The 12,030-nt window shown below is 47.1% G+C and overlaps 1 protein-coding gene across 2 annotated transcripts in view; it reads right to left on the minus strand.

Annotated features, from left to right (window-relative positions):
- Window positions 1-12,030, minus strand: part of TAF1B (TATA-box binding protein associated factor, RNA polymerase I subunit B) — a 187,738-nt gene that overhangs the window by 132,093 nt on the left and 43,615 nt on the right. For both annotated transcript variants that reach the window (XM_040348618.1, XM_040348619.1), the window contains exon 7: window positions 8,898-9,084. In XM_040348618.1, the coding sequence (XP_040204552.1) occupies window positions 8,898-9,084 (187 nt within the window). The remainder of the gene's footprint in view (window positions 1-8,897; window positions 9,085-12,030) is intronic.

Here is a 12,030-nt window from a genome sequence, read left to right on the forward strand (position 1 = left end):
CTTACAGCAAGGAGAATTAGAAGGCAAGGCATTACAAAATGTTTTTAAAATCGAAGGAGAATTCCAAGCTCTACTTACCAACCTGCCTGCAACCAACCAGATTAACGGATCTAACAGTATGCGTTTAAAACAGGGGTTTAGTTGCACAAATTTGCAAATGCATGCGTAAGCTACAGAGCCCCGCCAAGGCACCTTGGCACCTAACTTATAAGAGACTCTGTAGTGGAACATGCATTCTGATGAGATAGATGGCGCAGATGACGTAGCTTACGCATGCATTTGCAAATTTGTGCAACTAAACCCCTGATTTAAATGCATCCTGTTTGACAGGTTGATCTGGTTGGTCGCAGGCTGGTCGGTAAGTAGAGCTTGGAATTCTCCTTGGTCCTTTTTTGCTGGCAATACTACAGATACCATTCTCATTCCATCTGCAATAGGAACACAATGTAGCACAACCTGATTTGTTGAGGAGATCATATCCACAGGAGTATCAATATAATAATTTTCTAAATTTAGATAATCTTTCCCAAGGTAGACCTATCCCTGGGTACGACTAATATACAACTTCATGCTCAAACTACTATCCAACCATTTCCCAATAACTGTAGCACTCGGGATAGCAGTTGAACCCACAGTAGGAAACTGGTCCTCAACCATAGTGGCCGACTCTTATACCAGCTGCGGCTTGATTGGAGATGTTTGTCGCCACAAATAGGCCCTTGGCAGCACCGAGAATTATATGGGATATGCTAAAAGTCTATTTGAGAGGCCTCTTTAAAACATTTTAGTGGAATTAAATCTAAGTCTAGGTTAGCAGAGGAGGCGTTGAGATCTAAAGTATCCCAATCTGAAACCTTATATGTTACTAATGTTTCAAACGCATTTAAAGTGGCTTCAAGCTCAACAGCTACTTGAGGACTTTTTTCTTCCCAAAGCAAGACAGAAATTTCCTTTCCTGCGAACATGGTGATTACTTTTAGTAATTAGTATAATTGTCCTGTTGGAAGATGAACCAACCCCCCCCCCCCCCCCCAGTCCACAAGTCCAGAGCGCTCTGGAGCAGGTTTTCATCAAGGAGGTCTCTGTACATTGCTGCATTCATCTTTTCCTTGATCCGGACTAGTCTCCCAGTTCCTGCCAGATGAAAAACATCTCCACAACATGATGCTGCCAACACCATGCTTCCCTGTAGGGATGGTATTGGCCAGGTGATGAGCGATGCCTGGTTTCCTCCAGACATGACACTTGCCATTCAGGCCAAAGAGTTCAATCTTTGTTTCATCAGACCAGAGAATTTTGTTTCTCATGGTCTGAGAGTCCTTCAGGTGCCTTTTGGCAAACTCGAGGCGGGCTGTCATGTGCCTTTTACTGAGGAGTGGTTTCAGTCTGGCCACTCTACCCATGATGGTGGAGTGCTGCAGAGAGGTTTTTTCTTCTGGAAGGTTCTTCACTCTCCACAGAGAAATGCTGGAGCTCTGTCAAAGTGACCATAATGTTCTTGATCACCTCCCTGACTAAGGGCTCTTTCACACGGGTGGCCCGTCCTCCTCTATGGAGCCGCGGATGTCAGCGGTGACATGCCCGCTACTTTTCCATCCGTCTGGCAGATCGGATCGGGTGAACACGGACAGACGGTCCATGTTCATCCGATCCCCCCATAGGGGAGAGCGGAGAAAAAAAGGGATTTTTTAATACAGCTTACCTGTAAAATCCTTTTCTTGGAGTACATCACGGGACACAGAGCGGCATAATCATTACTATGTGGGTTATATGGAGTACCTTCAGGTGATGGACACTGGCAATCTCAAACAGGAAGTCCCCTCCCTATATAACCCCCTCCCATAGGAGTCCCTCAGTTTTGTAGCAAGCAGTATGCCTCCAAAAATGGTCCCCAAAAGAGGGGTGGGAGCTCTGTGTCCCGTGATGTACTCCAAGAAAAGGATTTTACAGGTAAGCTGTATTAAAAAATCCCTTTTTCTTTCTCGTACATCACGGGACACAGAGCGGCATAATCATTACTATGTGGGATGTCCGAAAGCAATGCTTCCATGAGGGGAGGGAGACATCTCAACCAGGAGATCTAATTCAGAAGTGACCTTTAAATCATAATAAATCCAAATTAAATCCAACAAATAATTAATATGATTAATTTAATTAATTCATTAACTTAACCAAGGGTGCCCCAGATCCCGAGGATCTTAAATTTCAGCCTGCAGCACTACCTGTCCAAAGGCTGCATCGGCCCTTCTTCTCATATCCAATAGGCAAACTTTTGCGAAAGTGTGGACCGATGATCAAATTGCCACCTTGCAAACCTGAGCCATAGAGATCTGGTGGTGTGCTGCCCAGAAGGCGTTCATGGCCCTAGTAGAATGGGCCTCAACTGATAAAGGGAGGGGGCAACCCCTTCAAGCCGTAGGCCTGACTGATTAGCTGCTTAAACCATCTGGTGATGGTAGCTTCAGCTGCCGTTAGACCCTCCTTGGGTTCTTCCGGCAGGATGAACAATGTATCCATCTTCCAAATCCTTTCTGTAGCCCTGAGACAGGCCTTCATGGCCTTGACCAAACCTAAGGCGTGCATCAAGCCTTCTACGTAGGAGTGGGCTTTTGGAAAAAAGAGATGGTAGGATCAAATCCTGATTCAATAGAAAAAAACTGGACCCCCCCTTAGGTGGGAAAGACGGATGCGGACGGAGAACCACCCTGTCTTTATGCAGACTGAGGCATGGTTCTTTACCAGACAAGGCTGCCAGCTCTGATACTGTTCTAGCAGGAATTATAGCAGTCAAACAATACCAACTTCTCAGTCAGTAGTACCAACGGAACCTCTGCCAGAGGCTCCAAGGGCTGCTTATGCAGAGCTGACAACACAAGATTCAAATCCCACGGATAAACCGGAGACTAGATGGGGAGATTAATGCGTCAGACCCCCTAGAAAAAAAGGTTTTAACCAAAGAGTGCGTGGCCAACGGCCAACACAACCATACCGATAAGGCCGAAATCTGTCCTTAAATAGAACTTCAAGGCCAAAAAACCTTATCTACTCTGTCTGAAGGAAAAAACGCAATACCCTGACAATGGTGTATTTGCGTAGAAGCCATCTCTGGGAATCACACCAGCCTCCATAGGTCCTTCAGACCCTGTAATAGATTACTCTGGAGACTGACCATCTAACCTCAATCAGAGTAGACAAATAACTTGGCTAGATAGGCCCTACCCCTGAGGATCAGGGATTCAGCCGCCAAGCCGTCAAATTTAGATGCCGTAAGGCAGGGTGGAGTATCGGACCTTGCGAGAGTAGGTCTGGGCGAAGTGGAAGGGTCCAAGGTTCCCCCACTGACATTCTCAAGATCAGAGAGTACCATGACCTTCGGGGCCATGCTGGGGCTATCAGAATGACTAGCCTGTTCTCCACCCTGATCCTGCGCAGCAGGCGAGGCAGCATCTGTAATGGGGGGAAGGCGTACAGCAGACTGAACGAATGCCAAGGACAAACCAACGCATCGGTTCCGCAGGCCAGAGGGTCCCTTGCTCGGGACACAAACTTGTTTAGCTTCCTGTTGAACCTAGATGCCATGATGTCCACATCCGGAAATCCCCATTTCTGGCAGATCTCCTGAAAGATTTGGGGATGGAGAGACCACTCTCCTGAAATCAGCTGTTGGCGACTTAAGAAGTCCGCCTGTAAATTGTCCACCCCTGGGATAAAAATCGCCGAGATGCATGGAACATGCGCTTCTGCCCACCGGAAAATTAAGCTCACTTCCCTTTGAGCGGCTCGACTCTTCGTGCCCCCTTGATGGTTTATATATGCCACTGCCGTGGCATTGTCGGACTGCACTCTCACTGGAGATCCTTGCAGTTTGGACGTCCAGGCCTTTAAGGCTAAGCGTGCCGCTCTGATCTCCAAGATATTGATTGGCAGCCGTCTTTCTGACTCTGCCCAAATCCCCTGCTGGATCTGCCCATCCAAGACTGCTCCCCAGCCCTTCAGGCTGGCATCTGTGGTTATCAACTTCCAGATGATGGGACTGAAAGATTTTCCCTTTAGGAGGTTCCGAGGCTTTAGTCACCAGCAGAGGCTTTGCCGGACCCTTGATGGCAGGGTCAATGGAAGATCCAGGGCTTGTGGTTCTTTGTTCCAGGCTGACAGGATGGTTGTCTGCAGGATTCGCGTGTGCGCCTGAGCATATGGCACCGCCTCGAAGGTGGCCACCATCTTTCCTAGTAAGCTCATGCACAAACGGATAGTGGGCTCTCTTTTACTTAGCACCAACTGGATCAATTCCTTGATCCCCCTGAACTTCTCTAAGGGGAGAAACACCCTTTGCTGCTTCGTGTCCAGTAGCATGCCGAGGTATTCCAATCGCTTTGTAGGTAGCAAAGCCGATTTTTCTAGGTTTAGAACCCACCCAAATACCTCGAGGAACTGAACCGTCCGGCTTACTGCTCGAGACAGGTCTGAAGCAGAGTGATCTATGATCAGGAGGTCGTCCAAATAGGCTAGGATCAGGACTCCCTGGATCCTTAGACTGGCCAAGATGGGGGCCAGGACCTTCGTAAACACACGAGGGGCCGTAGCCAACCCGAAAGGGAGGGCCACAAATTGATAGTGACCCCCTGCGACTGCAAAGCGTAGGAACCTTTGATGCCCCTGGAAAATTGGAACATGAAGATATGCGTCCTTTATATCTATCGAGGCCAAAAAATCGTTCTGCTGCAAAGCTGCGGCCGCAGAGCGTATGGATTCCATCCGAAAGGACCGAATCCTCAGGTAAGAGTTTAGAATCTTTAGATCCAGAATGGGCCTTACATCGCCGTTGGGTTTTGGAACGATAAACAGATTGGAGTAGAAGCCAAGCTTGCGCTCCTGAACTGGTACCTCTACGATTACCCCTTGATCTAGAAGATGATCCAAAGCTGTAAGCAAGGCAGCCCTCTTTCCCGGATCGCTTGGAATCCTTGATTCCTGAAAATGTGGAGGGGGAAACTCCCGAAACTCTATCTTGTAGCCAGCCGTCACTAAGGAAAGAACCCACTTGTCGGGGATCTTGGCTTCCCAAACTTTTGCAAAGAATCGAAGCCTTCCCCCCACCCGATTGAGTGGGGGCGCCCCTTCATAAGGCTGACTTGGGAGCTGGTTTAGCTGGTTTGCGGAACCATGGTTTTTTACCCCCAGCGGCCTGCCCCTGCGACTTATTAGCAAAGTTTTGTCGTGCGGGATGCCGTCGATACTGCCTGGGGCCTGAGAGCCCTGGGGCTGGGGATTGCTGCCGCTTGAACGTAGGACCCCGAAATCTCCTTTTGACTGGTAAAAGAGTACTCTTGCCACTTGATATAGTCTGTATGTATTTATCAAGATCTTCCCCAAAAAGCCTACCTCCGTGAAAAGGAAAGCCTGCTAAAAGCTTTTTACACGGAGTCTCTGCTGACCAATTCTTTAGCCACAAGAGCCGTCGCATATGTACCAGAAACAGCGACAGACGGGACGCCTGTTGGATGGAATCCTTTATGGCATCCACCGCAAAACAGAGAGCTCTAGGGAGGTCGGCCAGATCCTGCGCCTGCTGAGCCGGGAGCTCCCTTAATATCTCTTTTGTCTGGTTCTTCAAGGCCTGACAGACGCCTATAGCAGCAACCGCCGGTTGCACGACTGCTCCTGCCATAGAAAAAGATGCCTTCAAAAGGGTCTCTAACCGCTTATCAACCGGATCCTTAAACATTTGTATGTTCTCTACTGGACAAGTTAAAGACTTGTTTACGCAGGAGACCGCTGCATCCACAGCGGGAAGCACCCATTTCTTCGAAAAATTTTCCTCCATGGGGTACAGTACAGAAAACCTCTTAGGAGGCACGAAAATATTATCGGGCCGGGCCCAATCCTGAAAGATCAGGTCTTCCAGCAAGGGGTGGACCGGAAATGCTACGTTACTCAATGGCGCTTTTAAGGAGCCCAGAGAAGATACGGCAGGAATCTGAAGTTCTGGCGAGGGCAGATTAAAAGCCGAGCGGACCATGTCCGTTAAAGACTGTACCCACAGATTCTCTGCCTGAGAAACCAAAAAAGGTTCCTCAATAGTGGATTCCTCAATGTCAGAACCTTCTAGGAACTGCTCCGTTTGGTCCTCCTGAGATTCTAACTCCTCTGGGGAGAGAACCTCAGCATCAGCGGAGACCAACTTAGGGGACGGAGATCTGGTCCGTTTTTTGCCTGCAAGAGAACTAGAAAAGAGGGTAGATAGTCGCTGTTCTAACCCCTGCAGGGAGACAGCTAACATATCCTGCGTGACAAACACTGGGTCAGGCAGAATGGGGCCAGCCACAGCACCCACCACACCTAATGGCTCCTCAAAGGCGGTAACATTCGGATCTTCGGGAGAGGACGGAACCGGTATAGTCTGATTAAGATCCTCAGAACTAGAGGGGGAACCCTTCTGCTTCTTTGTACTTTTAGCATTCTTAGTCCCCGAACCTTTAGGGCCCATGATACAAAATTGAGGCACTCCGCTAACAACACCTGACTGTTGTAGCAAGGAGAAAAAATATATGTAGCTTAAGGTAGAAAAAAACCTTATAAGCCAATGAAAAGGTAGTGCAGACCCTTTTCCCTGAGGAAATAATCTTTATATTATAATCCTCCCTTTTTTTTTTTTGCACCTTTAAACAGACTGTGTGAGTGCCAACTGCTGCCAAAAACCTTAGGCTCAAAATAGAGAAAATCAGGGGAAAAAATCTCCTATTTCTCCAACAAAAGTCAGTGAGGAGCTAGCTCCAGACCTAAAAAGGTCTTATACCGCCACTAGGTGTCACCCTGCCGCTCTGTGTCCTGCTCTGCATCGCTCTTGCGTCCCTCCGGTCAGCAGACGAATCCTACACTGACCGGAGGACAAGCTGCTGCGGCTTAAACAGCGAGGGGGAACGCCCCCTACGTCCCGCCGACGTCACTACGCTCCCCGCCTCCAACGCGCACATCTATATCATGCGCGCGCGCGTCCCAGGAGGAACACGAGGAGAGGAGCAGCACGCCGGCGGCGCCAGGACACCCGGAGACCTCCGCTACAGAGCCGCAGGGGGAGCACCCAATACAGGTAGGCCCTGGCCTTGTTAAGCCGGGAAATAACGGGGGGAGGGCTTGCCCTGCTAGTCCTAGAACCAGGCCACTAGCTCCTACCCCCCAAAACCCATGCGGGGCAGCCACATAGCAACACAGTCAGAGGGGGGATCCACTAGTATAAAACAAGGGGAGGTAACCATCCTGTCTGGCAGACATAGTGGAAACAATTGCCTATGCAGAGCATCCCAGGCTAACCCAACTAGGCTTCCCCCCGAGGGACCTGCTGACGAACCAAGTTCCGCAGGCCCCTCTCTTACCTGCTCCACGCTGAAGGGTATTGCAAACGCAAGAGGCCCAATCTTCCCCCATCTCCGTGGGTTCTGTACCAGACCTTCAGGGACCCGGGTCCTGTGCAGGAACCACACTGCCCTGGACCTATACAGCACCCTGGCAACAGCACCTTTTGGACTTTAGAAAGTTCAAAGTTCTGGGCCCAGGGTCCAGCCCTCCGAAGAGAGGCATTATAGGCTAAACCCCACGACTTGGGGCCCGGGTACTGTCCACTTTGGCTCTGAGGCACTTTGGACAGATCCGGTATAGTCTACCTAGTCCAAGGACATGGAGGCAAACTAATTCGTGACCAACACCTAAGACACTGGCGAAAAAACTGAGGGACTCCTCCTATGGGAGGGGGTTATATAGGGAGGGGACTTCCTGTTTGAGATTGCCAGTGTCCATCACCTGAAGGTACTCCATATAACCCACATAGTAATGATTATGCCGCTCTGTGTCTCGTGATGTACGAGAAAGAAAACAGGACGGTCCCTGCACAGTGTGCGGGGACCGCCCTGTCATCCGCCGGCTCAGCGGGGTTCGCTCCGTTGATCCGTTAAACAGAGGTTCACGGGGCAGATCATTACTGATCCCCCCAGTGTAAAAGGGGCCTAAGGCCCTTCTCCCCCGATCGCTCAGTTTATCTGGGCGGCCCGCTCTAGGAAGAGTCCTGGTGGTTCCAAACTTCTTCCATTTATGGATGATGAAGGCCAAGGTGCTCATTGGAACCTTCAATGCTGCAGACATTTTTCTGTACCCTTCCCCAGATCTGTGGCTCAAAACAATCCTGTCTTGGAGGTCTACAGACAATTATTTGGACTTCATGGCTTGGTTTGATCGACATGCACTGTTAACTGCGAGACCTTATATAGACTGTTGTGTGCCTTTCCAAATCATGTCCAAACAACTGAATTTACCACAGGTGGACTCTTATCAAGTTGTAGATACAGCTCAAGGATGATCAGTAGAAACAGGATGCACCCAATATCAATTTTGAGTGTTATGGCAAAGGCTGTGAATACTTCTGCGCATGGAATTTTATTTTTGTTTTTTATTTTTATTACATTTCAAAAGATTTCAAACAAACTTCTTTCACGTTGTCATTGTGTGGTATTGTTTGTAGAATTTTAAAGGAAAATAATTAATTTAATCAATTTTGGAATAAGGCTGTAAGATAAAATGTGGAAAAAAATGAAGTGCTTGTGATGTGGGTGATGTGTTATTACATCAGACAGCTTGTATTGCCCCCTAAAAAAAACCTCATGTTCTCCTCCTAGGGTGGTAAAGGAGACAGAATTTATATTGGTGCTATGGCAATTTTTTCCCACAATTAAAATAAAGAAGCCATAGTGTGCCATATACGGCCTTGCTTTACAGTTTGCTTTGTTTCATGACAAAGAATAATAAATATATGTAATAATGTAAACAAAACAAAAAAAAAGAAAAACCCAGAGAATTGGTGATGCTGGTATGCACTTTGCTCTGAGGAATGCATGTTTGTGTCTTACCTCAGTAAATCTGACAATGTGATAGATTCTCTCAACCAAAGCAGTGAGAGGTAGCAGAAGGCCAGTGTCATAGGCATGGACATTTTCTTCCTTGATCTTTTATTAACTCTGTAGACCGTCCCATCTACTGATCCTGAGCAGACACTTGAGGCACTTATAGAAGCTGCTCTGCTTGTGGGTTCTGTATCTGAATCCAAAGGACACTTATATTAAACAAGTACACACTATATTTAAAGAAGGCATATTATAAACAAATATACAAGGATTGCTGAATTAAAACCGCTAAATATATAGAAGTTGTCTATTTTAACCATAATAAAAAATAAATAAAACTTTGAACAACCTCTCTGATTCAGCATTTAAAGTATCTCAAAAAAGTGAGTACACCCCTCACATTTTTGTAAATATTTTATTCTATCTTTTCATGTGACAATACTGAAGAAATGACATTTTGCTACAATGTAAAGTAGTGAGTATGAAGCTTGTATAACAGTGTAAATTTTCTGTCCCCTCAAAACAACAACACACAGCCATTGTGTTCCCTCCCCGGTGTCATGTGACTCGTTAGTGTTACAAGGTCTCAGGTGTGAATGGGGAGCAGGTGTGTTATATTTGGTGTTATCGCTCTCTCACTCTCTCATACTGGTCATTAAAAGTTCAACATGGCACCTCACGGCAAAGAACTCTCTGAAGATCTGCAAAAAAAGAATTGTTGCTCTACATAAAGATAGCCTAGGCCAGGGATATGCAATTAGCGGACCTTCAGCTGTTGCAAAACTACAAGTCCCATCATGCCTCTGCCTCTGAGTGATATGCTTGTGGTCAGAGTCTTGCTATGCCTCATGGGAATTGTAGTTCTGCAACAGCTGGAGGTCCGCTAATTGCATATCCCTGGCCTAGGCTATAGTGCATGTTCATACCTCAATATCATAAATAACAACATATTAGATTTTTCACTGAGAAATGTAGAGAAATGCTTGAATAATGCATTACAATTTAACTACCGTATATAGTTTGGTAAAAGCCAAGTTTTTCAGCACATTTTTTGGTGCTGAAAATGCCTCCCCTCGGCCTATACTCGAGTCACCTTTTTGCGCCTGATCTCCTGGAGTTTGGGGACCCAGTACTGACCGGCCGTAGGTCCCCAAACTTGGCACACATGTAGCCCCACTCTTCCTCTACAAGTGTGCAAAGCTTGCCGTCTGGGGGAATCTACGGCCGGGGAGCACAGATTTTTCAAAACTGGGCACCCCTTCTATATACTTCCATGTTAAACGCAAGTCTAGTCATGGACACAGTGAGGCATGGGCACAGTGAGGCATGCACATGGACACAGTGAGGCAAAGTGAGGCATGCAGATAGACACCCTAGGCTTATACTCGAGTCAATACGTTTTCCCATTTTTTTTTTGTGGTAAAATTAGGTGCCTCGGCTTATATTCGGGTCGGCTTATACTCTAGTATATACGGTACACCCTTTAAATTTTAGATCATTTAGACTAAAATGATATTAGTCGACTAAAATGTACAGAAGACTACAATGGGACTAAAACTAAAATTACATAAAGCTAAATCAAAATTTGCTGCCAAATTTGCTGCCTATTTGAAGAAGTCATGAGCGACGAAACTGGTCTAGGAGTGGTTACACGGCATACCAGGAAAACCTTTGGAATACCGACCACCGTGTGAGTAGTGCTTTGAAGTGAAGAGTAGAGCGAACAGAGCATGGGGTGAGACTGGCGGTTTACCTTAGGTCCACCGAAACCATAATACAACAAGCTGATCGAGAAATTGTCTGTGGCTTGGAGCCCACTGCCGAGTTCATTGTTGAAGTGCCTCTATTTGTTGAGTGCAACGTGTGAAGTTTTTTTTACCTTTTTTAATAAATTAGTTTTGATATAATTCACTATTGGAGCCACTTTAACTTTTTCATGTGGAGCAACTTCTGATTTATGGGAACACTGGTGGAATTGATTATTTTGTTTGGAGATTTATTCAGCTCTATTGCCAAGCATGCGAATGCCAGGCATATTCTATCGGTAAGGCCCCTTTCACATTGGGACGTTTTTCATGCGGTACAGCGCTAAAAATAGCGCTGCTATACCGCATGAAAAATCATGCCCTGTAGTGTTCAATGTGAAAGCCCGAAGGCTTTCACACTAAAGCGGTGCGCTAGCAGGAGCGCTCCAAAAGTCCTGCTAGCAGCATCTTTACCGCCGTATAGGAGCGGTGTGTTCACCGCTCCTATACCGCGCCTTCCCATTGAAATCAGTGGGAAACCACGGTAATACCGCCCGCAACGCGGGCGGTATTAACCCTTTTTCGGCCGCTAGCGGAGGTTAAAACCCAAATATCGCGGTAAATACGACGGTATAGCGGCGCTACAAATAGCGCGGCTATACCGTCACCGCGGCTCAACGCCTGAATGTGAAAGCAGCCTAAGCGCAATTCCTTTGGGTGTGGAGTCACTGAGTGTGGTGTGGTGAAAGGTTTCAAGCAAGATTGTTTAAGAAGATTTTTTTGGACACTTTTATTACTGGATCAACCATAACATTCTGATCACCACCTAACATTAGGACTATCCACCTAATATCGAGTAGGCCACCATTTTTGCTGCCAAAACAGCCCTGCCCCGTCAAGGTATGGACTCTGAAGGTATGTTGTGATATATGGCACCAAGCCGTCAGTAGCATCACACTGCCTCCACCGGCTTGCCTTCTTTACATACTGCATTCTGGTGGCATCCCTTCTCAAGGCAAGCAAAACACACACACACACACACATCTCACCATGTAAAAGAAAAGAGATCGGACCAGGCCACCTTCTTCCATTGCTCCATGGTCAAGTTCCGATGTTCATGTGCCCATTGTAGCCACTTTTGGCTGTTGACACAGATCAGCATGTGCAACCTGACCGGTCTGCTTTTATGCAGCCCCATACACAGCAAACTGTGATGTACTGCGTGTTTCGATACCTTTCTAACGAAATCGGCATTTACTTTTTTTTTAGCAATCTGAGCTACAGTAGCTCTTCTATTGGATTGGACTACACAGGCCAGCCTTCCCTCCCCAAGTGCATCAATGAGCCTTGGCTGCCCATGAGCCCGTTTTTCACTTATGCTTGTGTAATTTTCT

The sequence above is a fragment of the Rana temporaria genome, chromosome 4 (assembly GCF_905171775.1).
Source record: "Rana temporaria chromosome 4, aRanTem1.1, whole genome shotgun sequence".
NCBI lineage: Eukaryota > Metazoa > Chordata > Amphibia > Anura > Ranidae > Rana > Rana temporaria.